The sequence below is a fragment of the Saccopteryx leptura genome, chromosome 3, assembly GCF_036850995.1.
Source record: "Saccopteryx leptura isolate mSacLep1 chromosome 3, mSacLep1_pri_phased_curated, whole genome shotgun sequence".
Taxonomy (NCBI): Eukaryota; Metazoa; Chordata; class Mammalia; order Chiroptera; family Emballonuridae; genus Saccopteryx; species Saccopteryx leptura.
Window position 1 is genome coordinate 182,755,495 of NC_089505.1, and position 19,956 is coordinate 182,775,450.

A 19,956-nucleotide genomic window follows, 5' to 3' on the forward strand; every position below is an offset into this window, starting at 1 on the left:
TTTTCCAGCCTCATTGAGATATAATTGGCATATAACATTGTGTAAGTTTAAAGTATCCAATTTGTTTATCTGATACACAAATATACCATAAAATAATTACTACCATTCCATTAGCTAACACCATTAAGTAACATTACCATTTCTTTTCTGCAGTGACACCTTTATCTTTAAATGCCACCTAAAGTAAACTATGAGTGTTGTTTCCCAAACCACCCTTAATCATGGTTGTTGTAAACAGCTATTGCTATAAGAATGGTGGTAGCACAATGATGTAAATATGCTTCATTCACTATGAAAGAATTGCACATATAATTTGATTTCTACATTTTGAAAGAAATTAATCTGATCAGTCTAAACAGAAAGCAGATGGGACATTACATAAAATTTCAAAACCTGAAGATGCAAACTTCAATTTTATAATTTCTCAGTGAATTATACTGCCACAATGCCAGTGTGTGACCATTTTTATGGGCAAATTTTTTTTGTAGGTTGATAATTTCTTAAACTTGTTAATGAAATGGTGTTGTGTATAAAAATGATAGCAAAGCAAAAAAGAAAAACAAATTTTCTTACCAAGATATTAAGCTCTGCATTTAGACTGTGGTACTTATCTAGTTTGGCTTCCAATAAGGTAGGTACATCTCTAACATTCTTGGCTTCATTTGAATCAAAGTCTGTAACCTGAGATTAAATACACTTGTGCTGACTTTCAGTACTTTCACACTCTTTTGAGCATTTGAAAACAAATACTTTCTTAGTGAAACAAACAAAGAAATCTTTAGTGGCTAGAATAATAGAAGTATACAACTTAGAGTTAGAAAGATTTAAACAAATTTACTGAAAGAATATAAATATCTGAAATTATGATTTTTATGTCAAAGACAGACAGTACATAGTAAAAGTTAAACTCACATCAATAACCTGATCTTGAAATGCTTTCTCATTAGCAATTAATTCTCTGAAAGTTGCAATTCTGTCTTTATGTTTCCATAGCTAAGAAAAAAAATGCATTTTATATTTCAGAGGAGAGAAAAATAAAACTGCATTCTGTAATATTTATGATATCATCAAACCATACACCAGGGGCCCCCAAACTACAGCCTGCAGGCCGCATGTGGCCCCCTGAGGCCATTTATCCAGCCTCCACCACACTTCCGGAAGGGGTACCTCTTTCATTGGTGGTCAGTGAATGCATCCTGTGCTCCCGGAGTACTGTATGTGGCGCCGCTGCAAAGCACTGCGTCCCTCACGTACAGTACTACTTCCGGTGACGTGGGGTGCACATGTCACGACTCCGGAAGCATGTCATATCACTTGTTATGGCTAGCAGTGACAAATATGGAACTGGACATTGACCATCTCATTAGCCAAAAGCAGGCCCATAGTTCCCATTGAAATACTGGTCAGTTTGTTGATTTAAATTTACTTGTTCTTTATTTTAAATATTGTATTTGTTCCCATTTTGTTTTTTTACTTTAATTTTTTTTAATTTAATTTAATTTTTTTTAGAGAGACAGAGAGGGATAGATAGGGACAGACAGACAGGAATGGAGAGAGATGAGAAGCATCAATCATCAGTTTTTTGTTGCGACACCTTAGTTGTTCATTGATTGCTTTCTCATATGTGCCCAGACCACGAGCCCTCAGCAGACCGAGTAACCCCTTGCTGGAGCCAGCGACCTTGGGTCCAAGCTGGTGAGCTTTGCTCAAACCAGATGAGCCCACGTTCAAGCTGGCGACCTTGGGGTCTCGAACCTGGGTCCTTCCGCATCTCAGTCCGACGCTCTATCCACTGTGCCACCACCTGGTCAGGCTTGTTTTTTTACTTTAAAATAAGATATGTGCAGTGTGCATAGGGATTTGTTCATAGTTTTTTTTATAGTCCGGCCTTCCAACAGTCTGAGGGACAGTGAACTGGCCCACTGTGTAAAAAGTTTGGGGACCCCTGCCATACACAGTCCAATCCCTGGTCTCCAAAAGATACACTGTTTTTACAGCTCTTGTCCAGAAAAGAGTTGGCAGAGCAGGCTAGAGGTTGCTCTTATAATGATCTGCTAACCAGGTGGCCCCCTGACTGTATCTGGGGACTTGAATGGTGGGAGGCTTCACTGTGCCTAACATATTTGTACAAAGACTGTGGTTTGCACTGAACACCTCTTTGCATTTGTAATTTTGGTGAGTGCTAGGCAGAAGGTGCCTATGTGAACAAGCCCCCAGGAAAAACCCAGGGTACAGTCTCTAATGAGCTTCCGTAGCAGACAACATTTTCACACATGTTGTTGCAACTCACTGCTGGAGGAGCAAAGTTCATCCTGTAACACTCCCCTGGGAGAGAATTCCTTGCATATGGTTTCCTCTGGACTTAGCCCTATGTGCCTTTTCTGAAATTGTATTTCTGCTCCATCCTGCTCCAATCCTCAACTGTGTTTACTTTTGAAGACTGGTTTAAGAAGTGGAGGACAGTAATTTCTGAGCATGTCTGTCTATTTCTTGATCGTTTTCTCTACAGCAGGGGTCTCAAACTCAACTCAGCATGTGGGCCGCAGAGCAAGATCACAGCCATTCGGCGGGCCGCACTAGGTCTACAAAAGGCAACTGTTACGCAACACTTTTCTCACTGCAGTTGAAAACAAAAAAAAATCAGTACAACAAGCACAATCGTACATGCAGTTTACTCAGTGTCACAAAACGACCAGAAACTGTAGTTCGCATCACAACTGCTGTTAACTAAGCTAATATCTAGCTAGGATGCTAGAGAAATGAAAAATACAAGTAGGCCCCTAGGCTTACTTAATTTTATCCAAAATATTTTGAACTTCGTGGATTAGTCTGCGGGCCGCACAAAATTGTTCGGCGGGCCGCAAATTTGAGACCCCTGCTCTACAGGTTAGATAGGAGATAAAAGATTCCCCAGGATACCTGCAACACATTTCCTATCTACCTCAATTCGGAAAAGTAATTTCCTTATAGTACAGGACTAAATTTGTTTATAGTGATCCAAGATCCCAGATTTGAATGCTTTTATTGCTTTAGTCAAGATAAATTTGTCACTTTTGTATTCCTCTCAGATTTAAAACAGCACAAGTTAACATACTATTATCACCTTCCCTAGTTAACCTACACTCTTTTGTCCTTTAATCTCTGTAGCATTATACTAAGAAAAGAATAACTGAAGAAATTTCAGGAGCCTCTTCCTTTACTCTTGTCCCACATCTATATAAATAAAAATGTAAATGTTCGTTTGTTCAAAATCTTAAATCTCTGAAAGTTCTTCACCAATTGCTTTGAAATTTTGCTATAACGTTGCATTTGAATATGTGCTCTTTTTTATATACCTACTATTATATAGATATAGATGTCACACCTGTGACAGGTAAAAACATGCTTTTTGTTTTTTGTTTTGTTTTGTTTTGTTTTTTAACAGAGGCAGAGATAGACAGGGACAGACAGACAGGAACGGAGAGAGATGAGAAGCATCAATCATTAGTTTCTCGTTGCGCATTGCGACTTCTTAGTTGTTCATTGATTGCTTTCTCACATGTGCCCTGACCGTGGGCCTTCAGCAGACCGAGTAACCCCTTGCTGGAGCCCAGCGACCTTGGGTCCAAGCCGGTGAGCTTTTTGCTCAAACCAGATGAGCCCGCGCTCAAGCTGGCGACCTCGGGGTCTCGAACCTGGATCCTTCCTCATCCCAGTCCAACGCTCCATCCACTGCGCCACCGCCTGGTCAGGCAAAACATGCTTTTTTTGAAAAACAGCGCCATCTGTTGTTTTTTAAAAGCAACACACGCTATACTAAATATTTTATGATTCCATTTCAATGTTTCTGATTTACGATCCATTTACGTGCACTCAGACTTGGGGATGCACGGTTGTGATCACGGCAATTGTGTTCTGCAGCTTCAGATCTGCTTTGTTCTCAACAGAATGAACGCAACAGGCTGACAGTGGCTGAAAGACGTCAACAAGAAACAGCAGATCAGCATCAAACACAACTCCGTGCTCATCAATAATGCAATTACAATCACCTTGCATTCTGGTACAACCCAGCTGATGATTATAGTTTGAGCCGGCATGTTCTCATTGGCACTATGACTGAAGTGTGTCCTTATTGCAAGGCTCTGAAATTTAATGGAGAAACAAAAGGAATGTGTTGTGTAGCTGGAAAAATTAAACTGCCTCAATTTGGAGAACTGCCAGAGCCATTAAAAATTTGCTTGCCAGATATACCACTGAATCAAAGCATTTCTTATCTAACATCAAGAAATAGAACTCATGCTTCCAAATGATGTTGTTCGGCGCAGAAATTGTAACAGCTCAATTCATGCCAACTTTCAAAGTGAAAGGACAAATTTATCATAAAGCCGGCTCCCTGCTTCTGTTCCCAGATGGTCAACATAAATTCCTACAGATGTATTTCATCTGTGATGGCAATGATGAATTAAATTCATACTGCGGAATTTCTACTGGCATAAAAAGGTCCATCGTTTCCCAACTGCAAGAGCTTCTTCACGAAAAAAACAATTTAGTGCATTTGTTCAAAACAGCAATTGACATGATGCCATCTGATACACACAAGATTGTTATTCATGCTGACAGAACGGCTGCTGGAGAACATGTGCGAAGATTCAATGCTCCAACTATAGATGGTGTGGCAATTGTTATAGTCGGAGATCAATTCCAACCTAGAGATATTGTTCTTCATTGGAGAAACAATCAATTGACAAAACTTGCAGAAACTCATCGATGCTACGATGCCCTGCAATATCCAATCATTTTTTGGGATGGTGCTGATGGATATCACTTCAATGTTAAGATGATAAATCCAGTCAGTGGTGAAGAAACAAATATGAAATGCAGCGCAATGAACTATTATTCATACTGATTAATGATTCGAGAGAATAAAGACAATCACATTTTAAAATGCCGTCAATTGTTTCACCAATACATCATAGATATGTATAAAAAAATCGAAACAGAACGTTTGATATTCATCCGTTTGAATCAGACCAAGCTTCGCTCTGAAGAATACGTTCATTTGTGAGATGCAGTTGTAAATGATGGTAATACAACTAACGTTGGAAGACTAACAATTTTGCCATTTTCATATACAGGCAGTCCACGTCATATGCATGAGTATGCTCAAGATGCAATTGCGTATGTTCGTCACTACGAGAGTCCAGACCTATTCATTACATTCACATGCAATCCACCTTGGGACGATATACAACAGCTCTTACTTCCTGGCCAATCACCTGTGGATAGGCATGACATCACAGCACATGTTTTCAGACAGAAGCTGAAATCACTGATGGATTTCATGGTAAAACATAAAGTGTTGCCTGACCTGGTGGTGGTGGTGCAGTGGATAGAGCATCGGACTGGGATGCGGAGGACCCAGGTTCGAGACCCTGAGGTCGCCAGCTTGAGCGCAGCTCATCTGGTTTGAGCAAGGCTCACCAGCTTGGACCCAAGGTCGCTGGCTTGAGCAAGGGGTTACTCAGTCTGCTGAAGGCCCACGGTCAAGGCACATATGAGAAAGCAGTCAATGAACAACTAAGGTGTTGCAACAAAAAACTGATGATTGATACTTCTCATCTCTCTTTGTTCCTGTCTGTCTGTACCTGTCTATCCCTCTCTCTGTCTCTGTAAAACAAACAAACAAACAAAAAAACACGAAGTGTTTGGGTTTGTGCACTGTAAAAAATTAATGAGCAATGTCGTAGAAGCAACAATCTTGACAGGACCTTTCAAAGGTGAAATGTCCTTATTCCTCGCATTCCTATGATTCTAATGGATATGCCATTTCAATTTAAGAGATTGCAGTTCTCAATCCGATTGGCGTTGCAATCACCATCAAGAAAGCTCAGGGCCAATCTTTAGAATTGTGCGCTTTAGATCTACACACAGATTGCTTCTCACATGGACAATTATATGTTGCGTGTTCTACACTCGGCAAACCAGACAATCTCTATATCTGCACAGACAATGGAACAACAAAAAATATTGTATACCCACAAGCATTGTGAAATTAAACATATTAGAAACGTGCGCTTTCTCTTTTCTTTCTTTTCCATTTAACCAGACTGAGCCACAGCAACACGTGGCTGGGTACAGCTAGTGAGAAATAGAATGGCTTGTTTCCAGTTTACCCATTATGCCAAGTGATAAAGTTTGAAATCACTACAGAAATGTCAAAATACATGTAAAAGTGAAAAAAAATCATACCATTTTTTTTGGTAGATGAATGAGAGTTTCTAATACAGACTTACACTATAAAGTAAGTCAAATGTTGATCAATATATCTCCTAGTGAGGGCTACAGTAAAGCTAACCTGACCACAAAAACAATTCTTTTTTTAATCCAAATTTTAGGAGTATCTTTGTACTTTTCTGCTACCTCTTTTTTATTTAATTTTTAATTATTCATTTTAGAGAGGAGAGAGAGAGAGAAATGGGAGGCAGGGGGAGGAACAGGAAGCATCAATTTCCATATGTGCCTTGACCAGGCAAGCCCAGAGTTTTGAACCAGCGACCTCAGTGTTTCAGGTTAATGCTTTATCCACTGCACCACCAGAGGTCAGGCCCTTTCTGCTACCCTTTACTTTGACTATTTTTCACTGAAAATAATACAATTTTTAGAATGGAGAATACATACAGTACCTCTTCATCTAAATTTTTCTTTTTAAAATGGAAGTTCTTCAATTTTTGTAGCAATGGATCACTAACTTTCTCACTCTCTTTGAAAGGTTCAGCATCAGGATTGTTGATGTCCTAAAGATAACAGTTTGAGAAGCCAGATTAACATTGTTTTCAGTAAAGCTAAAAGAAGGAAAAAACACAAATGAAACAAATCTCCCTCCCAAAATTAGTAACCAAACCAAAGGAGATAAAATAATATTAAACACAATTCTTCAATCACTCATTGTAAGACATTCAATAAAGGGTTAGTGTGGAAAGAATTAATATAGATTTATACTCATATATAAATTGTTATTGGGACAGATTAGTATAATCAATGGAAGGTTAACACTCATTTATAATAACTATACATGCTCGTGAACTCATACATGTATCCCTCTTAACCTAGTCAGTTTACAAATCCAAATTTTAGACATACTACTGTAACTGACACAAAAATAATCAGACACCCTCATCAGTACTGAAACTCTAGATATTTTCAGAGTACCCAGAATGAAGGTGCTTGTACCACAATAACCTAAGGTCAGAAGCTCATATATATATTGGAGTCAGACGACTCTGCCACTTTATCATATGTGAGACTTCAAACAAGAAAGTCAGTATTCTAAGCTTTGGTTTGTTTTTTCATGCTTTAAAAAAAGCTGGATAATATAAAGAACGGTGTAAGAGATAACCTATGAAGATCAGAAACAGTAAACTTAAAAGGCTCCAAGAACAGGTTGGGAAGTCAGCAAATATTTGGTGAGTGCTTCTTAAGAGCTTAACTTGTATTAGGTACAGTGTAAGACTACTGCTCTGAAAAGCTTTCCTGAAACATGGAAAGTACCAAGTGAAGCATTTCTCTGGGAATCTTTATTTTTTTAATTTTATTATGTTACTATGTTGTAGACTTGAGAGAATTTGGTGTTGAAGAGAGATAAACAGAAAAAATCAGTAGGAGGAAGGAAAGACTAATTGGCTTATCAAAGGATCTCTATTCTGTCTTCCATTCTTTTCTTTTTTTCTTATAGGGGGGGGGGGGGGAGGGAGAGAGATGAGAAACATCAACTTGTAGTTGCATCAAGCTGGTGAGCCTGCGCTCAAGCCAGTGACCTTGGGGTTTCAAACCTGGGTCTTCAGTGGTTCAGGTCAATGCTCTATCTGTTGCGCCACCAACTGGTCAGGCTGTCTTCCATAACTTAATTCTGTCATCTCACATTGCCTCTTTTGGTTTAAGTCCAACCTTTGTATTGCTCCCACCACCCAATAAAAATGTCCTCTTTTAAATTATTATTATTACCTGGCATGTGAGAAGTCTTGTGATCAGAGCCAGCAGATTGTGAATTTTGAAGGCTGGCTGAGAAGTCCTTTTCATATCTGGAGGATTCAGGCTCTCTTCTTCACAAAGTGAGCAATTCAGGAACAAATTAGAATGTATTAACATCGCATCCTACATGTACACAATTTAGATGTGTCACAATAAAGGCAAACAATCTGGATTACTCTTAATGTAAAATGCTGAATAGAATATCACTCTTAAAAACTCTGAATAGTTTTCAAACTTTTTAATTTTCAGGCTCCCTTCATACTCTTAAACATTATTGAGGACCTCAGAAACATTTTATGTAGGTTAAATCTATCAATATTTATTGTACTAGAAATTAAAAGTGAGAACATTTAAAAATATTTTACTTTTAGCCCTGGCCAGTTGGCTCAGTGGTAGAGCGTCGGCCTGGCGTGCAGAAGTCCCGGGTTTGATTCCCGGCCAGGGCACACAGAAGAAGCGCCCATCTGCTTCTCCACCCCTCCCCCTCTCCTTCCTCTCTGTCTCTCTCTTCCCCTCCCGCAGCCAAGGCTCCATTGGAGCAAAGATGGCCCGGGTGCTGGGGATGGCTCCTCGGCCTCTGCCCCAGGCGCTAGAGTGGCTCTGGTCGCAACAGAGCGATGACAGGGAGGGGCAGAGCATCGCCCTCTGGTGGGCAGAGCGTCGCCCCCTGGTGGGTGTGCCGGGTGGATCCTGGTCGGGCACATGCGGGAGTCTGTCTGACTGTCTCTCCCCGTTTCCGGCTTCAGAAAAATACAGAAAAAAAAATTTTACTTTTAAATAACAATAAATCTATTGTGTCAATATAAACAACAATTTGATAATAAAAATAAAAACTACCACATCTTCCAAAACAAAAAAATAGTGAAAATAATGGGACTATTACATTTTTGGCAAATATTTTTAATGCTGACTTCATAATGGAAGACAGCTAGATTCTTATATTTGCTTCACATATTGTATCAAATATGAAAACAATTACAGCATCACATGTCATTTAGTTTCTGGAAAATTTCACTGTATATTAATGAAAGAATGAGAATGTAAAAAGCAAGAACTCTTCCTATTAATATTTTTTACCTCACAGACACTCCCAGACCACACTGAGAAAATGGCCTAGATGTACCTCAATTTTTTTTCTTTTGTTTCCCCTGCCCAAGGAGATATATCAGCAAAAATATTGCTATGAGGGATGACTGAGATTTTACTACCTATGTTTTCTTCTAGGATTTTTATGGTTTTATGACTTACAGTTAAGTCTTTTATCCATTTTGAGTTTTTACTTGGATATAATGTAAGTTAGTGATTGAGTTTCTTTTCTTTTTTCTTTGCATGTACTTGCCCAATTTTCCAAACACCATTTATTGAAGAAAATGTCTTTACTCCATTGTATGTTCTTGCCCCCTTTGTCTAATATTAATTGGCCATAAAGGCTTTGTTTATTTGGTTTATTTCTGGGATCTCTTGTTCTATTCCATTAATCTATATGCCCATTCTTATGCCAATACCAGGCTATTTGGATTGGTTGAATGGACTTGTTTTATAGTTTGATATCAGGTAGTATGATACTTCCAACTTTGTTCTTCTTTCTCAAGATTGCCAAGGCTACTCAGGGTCTTTTTTGATTCCATATAAATTTTTGGAGTATTTGTTTTAGATCTGTGAAATTTGCCATTGGTATATTAATAGGAATTGTGTTGAATCTATAAATTGTTTTTGGTATTATTGACATTTTAATGATGTTAAGTCTTCATATCCATGAACACAGTATATGCTTCCACTTATTTTTATCTTCTTCAGTTTCTTTCTTAAGTATCCTATAATTTTATGAGTACAGGCCTTTTACCTCCTTGGTTAAATTTATTACTAGGTACCTTATTTTTTTGTTGCAATAGTAAATAGGATTTTCCCAATTTTTCTTTTTGATAGTTCATTATTGGTGCATAACAATGGCACTAATTTTTGAATATTAATTTTGTACCCTGCTACTTTGCCAAAATTCACTTATTAGATCTAATAGTTTTTGGTGGAGTCTTAAGGGTTGTCTACGTACAATATCAGGTCATCTGCAAATAATGACACTTTAACTTCCTCCTTTCCAATTTGGATGCCTTCTATTTCTTCTTGTCTGACTGCTATAGCTAAGGACTTCCAGTACTATGTTGAATAAGAGTGGTCAAAGCAGATATCCCTGTCTTATTCCTGATTGTATGGGAAACACTTTTAGTTTTTGCTCATTGAGTACAATGTTGGCTGTGGGTTTGTCATATATATATGGCGTTTATTACACTAAGATTTGATCCCCCTATTCCACTTTGCTGAGAGTTTTTACCATAAATGGGTGCTGGATTTTATCAAATGTTTTTTCTGCATCTCTTGATATGATTATGTTATTTCTACCCCTCATTTCATGTGGTGTATCACATTTATGGATTTGTGGATATTGTACCAACTTTGCATCTCCACAATAAATCCCATTCGTTCATGCTGTATGATCTTTTTCATGTATTGCTGGATCTGCTTTGCTAGTATTTTGTTGAGGATTTTAGCATCTATGTTTATCAGGGATATTGGCCTATAATATTCTTCCTTTGTAGTGTCTTTATCTGGCTTTGGAATTAGAATGCTGGTCTCATGAAATGAGCTTGGCAGTCTTGCCTCCTCTTGAATTTTTTGGAATAGTTTGAGAAGGATAGCTATTAGTTCTTTGGATGTTTGGTAAAATTAACCTGTTAAGCCATCTGGTCAATACTTTTGTTTGTTGCAAGTTTTTTGATTACTGCTTCAATTTCATTAGTTGTAATCAGTCTATTAAGGTTTTGATTCTTCCTGATTATTTTAGATTATGTTTCTAGATATTTATACATTTCACCCAAGTTGTTCAATTTGTTAGTATATAGTTGTTCATAGTATTTTCTTATAATCCTTTGTATTTCTGTAGTGTCAGTTGTTACTTCTTTTTTATTTCTGATTTTACTTATTTGGGTCCTCTCTTTTTTTCCTGATGAGTCTGGTAAAGGTTCATAAATCTTTTTTTTTTTTAATTAAGTGAAAGGCAGGATGGCAGAGAGACAGACTCTGGCATGTACCCCAACAGTATCCACCTGGCAAGCCCCCCATAGGGTGATGCTCTGCCCATCTGGGGCCGCTGCTGCCTTGCACAGCAACTGAGCTATTTCAGTGCCTAAGGCAAGGCCATGAAGCCAAACTCAGCACCCAGGGCCAACTTGCTCAAATTGAGCCGTGGTTGTGGGAGGAGAAGTGAAGGAGGGGGGAGAAGCAAATGGTTGCTTCTCCTATGTGCCCTGACCGGGAATCAAACCTGGGACTTCCACACGCTGGAATGATGCTCCACTGCTCAGTCAACTGGCCAGGGCCAATCTTCTTTATCTTTTCAAAGAAACAACTCTTGATTTCACTGATCTTCTCTTTATTTTTTTTTAGTTATATTTTTGTTATTTATTTTTGCTCTGATCTTTATTATTTCCTTCCTTCTACTTAGTCTGGTCTTTGTTGTTCTTTTTCTAGTGTATTTTCTAGGTGTAAATTTAGATTGAGATTTTTCTTGCTTCTAAAGGTAGGTCTGTAATGCTATGAACTGCCTTCTCTCAGGACTAATTTTGCTGTGTGCCACAGATTTTAAGTTGTGTGTTCACGAAAAAGCTTTTGCATAGCAAAAGAAACCATTAACAAAATGAAAAGGGAATCCATTGAATGGGACAATGTATTTAACAATGATACATCTGCTAAAGGGTTAATTTCCAAAATACAGAAAGAACTTATATAACTCAACATCAGTAAGAAACAATGCGATGACAAAATGGGCAAAGGACCTGAATAGACACTTCTCTAAAGAGGACATACAGAAAGCCAATACACATGTGGAAAAATGCTCAGTGTCACCAATCATCAGAGATGCAAATTAAAACCATACCTCATACCTGACAGAATGACTATCATCAATATATCAACAAACAGCAAGTGTTGGTGAAGATGTGGGGAAAAAGGAATCTTCATGCACTGTTGGTGGAAATGCAGACTGGTGCAGCCGCTATGAAAAACAGCATGGTGTTTCTTAAAAAAATTAAAAATGGAACTGCTTTTTGACCCAGTGATCCCACTTCTAGGAATATAGCCTAAGAAACCTGAAACATTGATTCAAAAGAATATATGCATCCTTATGTTCATTGCAATGTTATTTACAATAGTCAAGATCTAAAATAGCCCAAGTGCCCATCAGCCAATGAATGAATAAAAAAGCTGTGCTATAAAAAAAAAAAGCTGTAGTACATTTACATATGAAATACTATGCAGCTGTAAAAAAGAAAATCTTACCTTTTGTAGAAGCATGGGTGGACCTGGAGATTTTTTAAAAATTAATTATTTATTTGTCTCAGACATAGAGGGAGGAGGGAGATTCTTTCTTGTATGTACTCTGTCAAGGATTAAACCTGCAACCTTGGTGCACTGGGACAATACTCTACCCAACTGAGCTATCCAGCTAGGGAAGATCTGGGTATTTTTATGCTAAGTGAAACAAGCCAGTCAGAGAAAGACAAATACCATATGATCTCACTTATCTGTGGAATCTAGTGAACAAAATAGAAACAGGCATGGATACATAGAACAGACTGACAGCTGTCAGAGGGCAGGGTTTGGGGAACTGAATGAAAGAAGGTGACGGGATTAAACAACAACAAAAACATATAAAACACACAGACACATTGTGATAGCCAGAGGGAAAGAGAAGTGAAGGATAAGTGGAGATGGGTAAGGGGGGGGGATAAAAAATTACTTTGCTTGTGGCGATGGGTGCACAATGCAGAGTGCAGATGATGTTTTGAGTTGTACACTTGAAACCTGTATGGTTTTGTGAACCAATGTTTCCCCAATAAAGTAGTTTTAAAAAAATGGACCTAGAGCCTGATTAGGCAGTGGCACAGTGGATAGAGCGTCGAACTGGGATGTGTCGAACCCAGGTTCGAGACCCCGAAGTTGCCAGCTTGAGTGCGGGCTCATCTGGTTTGAGCAAAGCTCACCAGCTTGGACCCAAGGTCGCTGGCTCGAGCAAGGGGTTACTCAGTCTGCTGAAGGCCCTCGGTCAAGGCACATATGAGAAAGCAATCAATGAACAACTAAGGTGCCGCAACGAAAAACTGATGATTGATGCTTCTCATCTCTCTTCATTCCTGTCTGTCCCTATTTATCCCTCTCTCTGACTCTCTATCTCTGTAAAAAAAAAAAAAGGACCTAGAGTTAATATAAAGATTTGAGGATATTAAAGTAATTGATTAGTTGCCTGACCAGGCGGTGGCGCAGTATCCACTGCATTGGACTGGCACGCAGAGGACCTAGGTTCGAAATCCCGAGGTTGCCCGCCGGTTTGAGTGCAGGATCATCAGCTTGAGCATGGGATCATAAACATGACCCCATGGTCGCTGGCTTGAAGACCAAGGTTGCTGGCTTGAGCAAGGGGTCACTCGCTCTGCTGTAGCCCCCCAGTCAAGGAAATATGAGAAAGCAATCAATGAACAACTAAGGAGCTGCAATGAAGAATTGATGCTTCTCATCTCTCTCCCTTCCTGTCTGTCTATCCCTATCTGTTCTTCTCTCTGTAACAAAATAAATAAATAAATAGATAAATAAATAAAGTAATTGATTAGTCAAGATAAAATGAAACTTTTTCCTGTTAAAAAAAAAAAGCTCAAGGCCCTGGCTTGTTGGTCCAGTGAATAGAATGTCAGCCCAGCATGTGATGTCCCAGATTTGACCCCTGGTCAAGACACATGAGAAGCGACCACCAGCTTCTTTTCCCCTTCCTCTCCTTCTCCTCTCTCTCTCCCCCTCTTGCAGCCTATGGATCAGTTGGTTCTAGCATCAGCCCTGGGTGGTAAGGATAGCTCAGTTGATTCAAGCATTGGCTCCGGATGGGGGTTATCAGGTGGTTCCTCGTCGAGGCGCATGTGGGACACTGTCTCTCTATCCCCACTCCTCTCACTTATAAAAATAAAAATAAACAAAAGCTGAAGTCTGACCTGTGGTGGTGCAGTGGATAAAGTATCAATCTGGAATGCTAAGGTCACCAGTTAGAAACCCTGGGCTTGCCCAGTCTAGGTACATCAGAGAAGCAACTATGAGTTGATGCTCCCGCTCCTCCCCCTTCTCTCTCTCTCCTCTCTCTAAAATCAATAAAAATCTTAAAAAACAGCTCAAGAAAAAAATTATATACTGTGATAAACTTCTGTACAGTCACACTAATTCATTCAGAATTTACCAATTTAGCCTGACCAGGTGGTGGCGCAGTGGATGGAGCATCGAACTGGGATGCGGAAGGACCCAGGTTCAAGACCCCGAGGTCGCCAGCTTGAGCGCGGGCTCATCTGGCTTGAGCAAAGAGCTCACCAGCTTGGACCCAAGGTCGCTGGCTCCAGCAGGGGGTTACTCAGTCTGCTGAAGGCCCACGGTCAAGGCACATGTGAGAAAGCAATCAATGAACAACTAAGAAGTCGCAACGCGCAACGAGAAACTGATGATTGATGCTTCTCATCTCTCTCCGTTCCTGTCTGTCTGTCCCTATCTCTGCCTCTGTAAAAAAAAAAAAAAAAAAGAATTTACCAATTTAAAATTTGTCATAATTTGGTGTGCAGCTGAACCTAGTTATCTTTGCTTAGGTTAGTGGTTCTTAAAGTATGATCCCTGGGCCAGCAGCATTAGTGAGACCTATGATCTTGTGACAAATGCATAGTCTCAGGCCCCACCACCTACCTACTGAATCAGAAACTCTGGGGTGGGCCCCAATAATCTGCATTTTCACAGCTGATGTTGGTGAATGCTAAAGTTTGACAACCACTGGCCTAGACAATCCTTCTTTCTTTCTGGAGAAAAGATCATACAGAAAATTTTTTAAACAGAGAGAATGTTTTCCTAAGAATCATTAAACTACTTACCTGCAAATAATACATATATGTACCGATTAGAGATTCAGGAAACAGTCTACTCAGGACATCTTCCAAGCGACATATCAGCTAAGTTCAGGTTACTATAAGAAATATAGGCCCGCCTGACCAGGCGGTGGCGCAGTGGATAGAGCATCGGACTGGAATGTGGAGGACCCAGGTTTGAGACCCCGGGGTTGCCAGCTTGAGCGCAGGCACATCTGGTTTGAGCAAGGCTCACCAGCTTGAGCCCAAGGTCACTGGCTCGAGCAAGGGGTCATTAGGTCTGCTGTAGCCCCTCAGTCAAGGCACATATGAGAAATCAATCAATGAACAACTAAGGAACTGCAACGAAGAATTAATGTTTCTCATCTCTCTCCCTTTGTTTGTCTGTCCCTATCTGTCCCTCTCTCTGACTCTGCCACACACACACACACAAAAGAAAATATAGGCCCTGGCTGGTTGGCTCAGTGGTACAGTGTCAGCCCAGTATGGGGAAGTCCCAGGTTTGATTCCCAATTAGGGCACACAGGAGAAGTGACCATCTGCTTCTCCATTCCTCCCCCTTCTTTCTTTCTCGCTCCCCCTTTTGTAGCCATGACTCAAATGATTTGAGTGAGTTGGCCTGGGGTGTTGAGGATGGTTCCATGGCCTCCACCTCTGGTGCTAAAATGGTTCAGTTGCTGAGCAATGGAGCAGCGGCCCCAGATGGGCAGAGCATCTCCTCCTAGTGGACTTGCCAGGTGGATCTTTGTAAGGGCACATGCGGGAGTCTGTCTCTGCCTCCTTGCCTCTCACATAATAAAAAAAAAATTAAAAAGAAATAAATATAAAAATAAACATATATTATTCTTGCCAGACTAGCCTTTCTAAGAAGTCAGTTAATAGAATTGTACTATAAATATTTTAAGGCAGGCCTACAAAAGTGAATTAGCTGTGCTGTGTCTTGTGCAAATTAGCACTTCCAGGACATACTTCCAGATTTTTGAGTGCCAAAAAACCCACTTGAACTGCAGAGAACACCAAATTACAGCCCTTCCACAAATAGTCATACAAGGCTTTTATGCTGTTTTTAACTGACATTAAGTGGATCTCCTGTGGTGATCATTTGCTATGTATACAAATATCGAATCATTATGATGTACACCTGAAACTAATATATTATGCGTCAATTATATCTCAATAAGGTTTATAATTTTATAAAATTAATATGTGGTATAATACAGATTTGTTTTACCATGTAAACTAAATGTGCCATTATATTATTAACTTTTATTGTTGAAAAGGAAGACATGGTATAAAAAGATTGAGATCTCCACTTAGAAAAATCTTTTCTCAAAGGATGTTGCAGATGATTGGTCAGCGGTACCAGAAAAATTCTCATGTTAATTAATTTTCATCTTTACCAAAATAATCACAAGAGGCCATAAATAGCTGTTCTTCTTCTTTTTTTTTAGGTGAGAGGAGGGGAGATAGTAAGGCAGATTCCCACACATGCCCCAACTGGGATCCACCCAACCTCATCTTGGGCCAATGCTCCAGTAACACGCTATTTTTAGCACCTGAGGCTGATGGCTCCAACAGAGCTATCCTCAGCACCAGGGGCCACGCTTGAACCAATTGAGCCACTGCCCAGGGCAATGCTCGAACCATTCGAGCTACTGGCTGCAGGAGGGGAAGAGGGCAAGGAGGAGGATAGGGAAGGGGGGGGGAGAAGCAGATGTTTGCTTCTCCTGTGTGCCCTGACTGGAAATCGAACCCAGGATGTCCATATACCAGGTCGATGCTCTATCCACTGAGCCACCAGCCAGAGCCATAAATAGTTGTTTTTTTAATGTGAGTATCCAAGAACCAAAGAAACTTCTCCAAAGCTGTGGTGCACTTTCCATTCTCTCTCTTTTTTGGTTAATGAGTCTCTCTGCAAACAAATCTGTATAAATGTTATACTTAAATATGCATCACCAGATTATTAGAAACTCCTGAAACTCTGCATTAGAGATTTTGAATTTGTGAAAATACCTTTGTTATATCTGACTTCATTACTTCCTCTAAGTGCTCCTTTAACTGAGCTATCTCAAACTTAGGGATACAGTTTTGCTCCTTGCTCCTTGCAACCTGCTGCTGAAGTTTTGCGTTTTCATTTTTCACTTCATTGATCTGCTGCTGAAGCTTTGTATTCTCAGCCCTTTCACTTTCAGATACAGATTGCAGATTTTTAAGTTGGGCCACCAATTTCTCAAGTGTACATTTCAGCTTTTGTCTTTCTTCCAGGTTTTCCTTTTCACGTTTCTGAAATTCTCCCTGGAAAGACAGAAACTCTTGTTCTTGGGTCTCTCTTTCCCTTTTCAATAAGTCCAAAGCAGAAGTGGTGGCATTTTCCAACTCTCCTTTGAGTTGTTGCAGCCTCTCTACCTCTTCCTCTTTCTTGCTTAAGACTTTACCCATCTCTATGTACTGACTAACAGCTTTGCTTTTTTGTTGCTTTTCTGTTATGTACTTGTCCTGTAGACAAGCATAGTTTTCCTTGATCCTCTTAAACTCCACTTGTAAGGTTTCCTTCTCTTTCTTAGATTCCTGAAGATGCTTTTGGGTGTTAGTTAAAATATTATGCATGTTCTGCAATGTCTTATCAGTTTCATTCTTCTCTAGCATTACTCTGTATTTGTCTTCAATTAATTCTTCAATGTTCTCCTTTAGCTTATTTATGATGTCAACAGATACTTGCTGCTTGTTAGTCTTCGCCTGTAGTTCTTCAACCTTCTTCTCTAAATACGTGTTAGAACGCTGTAGGTTTTGGATCAGAGTTTGCTGCTTTTTGTTGGTATGTTTTAATTTCTGTAAGACTTCATGTAAAGCCATATCCTCTTCCAAAGGCTGTAAGCTTTCCAGGCTTTGATCTGTCTCAGGTGTCCTGTAGTCTTCCTGAGATGCTCCACCACTCCAAGAAATGCCTGCAGGAGAATGACTGGACACAATCCCTGGACTCTCCATGCCCTCCACTGTGACTTCCTTTTGGTGACTGACTGCCATCTCAGGAATCTCCCCAGAATTCTGTATTCTTTTTGAAGAAAGTACAACCTGTAAGTTATAATAAATAAATGTGAAAGAGTAGAATTACCTCAAACTTTGAAGTCAAGCTGGCACTGAATTACAGATCCCTAGTTTGGTTTCTTCACCTATAAAATAACAACTATAATATCTACTTTCAACAATAACATGTACTTAAGAAAAATACTTAAATTTTAATTGCTAAATGTACATATAGCACCTAACAGCATAGCAAAGCACAAACAACAGGTATATGATGAAAATGTGTATCGAATTTACTTTAACGAGAAAACTAAACTTTGATATATTCTCACCATTTTTTTATGATGCAAACTTTTCTGGACACATAGAACATACTTTGACTTCACATGAATAAAAAAAATTTATAAATTACCCTATAGTCCATGAGGCTTTTTTAAAATACTTTTTTTATTCCTCATTAAATCATTACCTTAATGTACTATGACTCTTATGAATATTAGAATGCCAGATGAACATGTCTTGTAATTGATTTCTGTTCACAATACAGGTTTTGGGGGGTTTAAAAAAGGAAAGTAAGTGGCATTAAAACAAAGTTGAAATAAATATGACATAAAACCCAGTAAAAAATATCTGTATGAGTGGGCTGCATGACTTTCTAGAATTTAGATATTGGACCTCTGTATTTTAATGTTTCTTCATTGTAGTAGAATAAAGACAACTATCCTTACTGAAGCCTACAAGGTCCTACATCTGACCTTGATATTTGACCCATGTTACCTCTCCACCCTCATCTACTACATCCCTCTTGCTTCTTCCAACCAGCAATCCTGGGATTCCTTCAAGACCTACCGGGACCATGCTCCCTGAAGCCACAGGTTTTTTTTGTTTTTTGTTTTTAGATTTTATTTATTCATTTTCAGAGAGTGCAGAGAGAGAGAGAGAGAGAGAAAGGGGAGGAGCAGGAAATATCAACTACTCTCATATCTGCCTTGATCAGGCAAGCCCAGGGCTTTGAATCGGTGACCTCAGCATTCCAGGTCAACACTTTATCCAGTGCGCCACCACAGGTCAGGCATCGAAGCCACAGGTGTTTTTGCACACGTTACTTCTGCATGGAATGCTCTCCCATGCCCGGTGACCTAATTAACTCCTACTCATTTTTCAGAGGTCAGCTCAATTCCCACTACATCAGGGAAGCCTTCTCCAAACTCCCGGATCAGGGCAGTAAGACAACCATCATACTTTTATTTGCAACACTAATCATTGCTGCAAGTTTATATGTAACTTTCTATAATATTATATACATTTTACATATACTTTATATGTAATTTTTATTCACGACACTTACTATAGTTGAAAATTATGTTTATTTGTGTGATTTTTTATTAATGTCTACTTCGTCTACTAGGATGGGATGACAAAATCCAGATTTTCTTAACCTTTATATATCCAACATATAGCACAGGGCCTAGTGCATAGTATATGCCTGAAAGTATTTATTGACAGAATGAATAAATGACTAAATACAATGGAAATAGTAAGGAAGAACCTTAGAAAATCCTGATTAAACAGATTTTTAAAATGTTATTTTCAAGAAACTAATATAGGGGAATAAAGTCCACTTTTTTTTTTTCATTTTTCTGAAGCTGGAAATGGGGAGGCAGTCAGACAGACTCCCGCATGTGCCCGACTGGGATCCACCCGGCATGCCCACTAGGGGGTGATGCTTTGCCCCTCTGGGGCGTTGCTCTGTTGCGTTCAGAGCCATTCTAGTGCCTGAGGCAGAGGCCACAGAGCCATCCCCAGTGCCCGGGCCATCTTTGCTCCAATGGAGTCTTGCTGCGGGAGGGGAAGAGAGAGACAGAGAGGAAGGAGAGGGGGAGGGGTGGAGAAGCAGATGGGTGCCTCTCCTGTGTGCCCTGGCCAGTAATCGAACCTGGGACTCCTGCACGCCGGGCCGACGCTCTACCGCTGAGCCAACCGGCCA

General features: G+C 39.6%; 1 protein-coding gene across 1 annotated transcript in view; it reads right to left on the minus strand.

The window, feature by feature from the left end:
- Positions 1-19,956, minus strand: part of CAGE1 (cancer antigen 1) — a 46,808-nt gene that overhangs the window by 21,421 nt on the left and 5,431 nt on the right. The window contains exons 5-9 of the mRNA XM_066372679.1: positions 16,959-18,007; positions 7,981-8,130; positions 6,663-6,773; positions 913-993; positions 574-681 (exon numbers count right to left, since the gene is read on the minus strand). Coding sequence (XP_066228776.1) covers positions 574-681; positions 913-993; positions 6,663-6,773; positions 7,981-8,130; positions 16,959-18,007 — 1,499 coding nt within the window. The remainder of the gene's footprint in view (positions 1-573; positions 682-912; positions 994-6,662; positions 6,774-7,980; positions 8,131-16,958; positions 18,008-19,956) is intronic.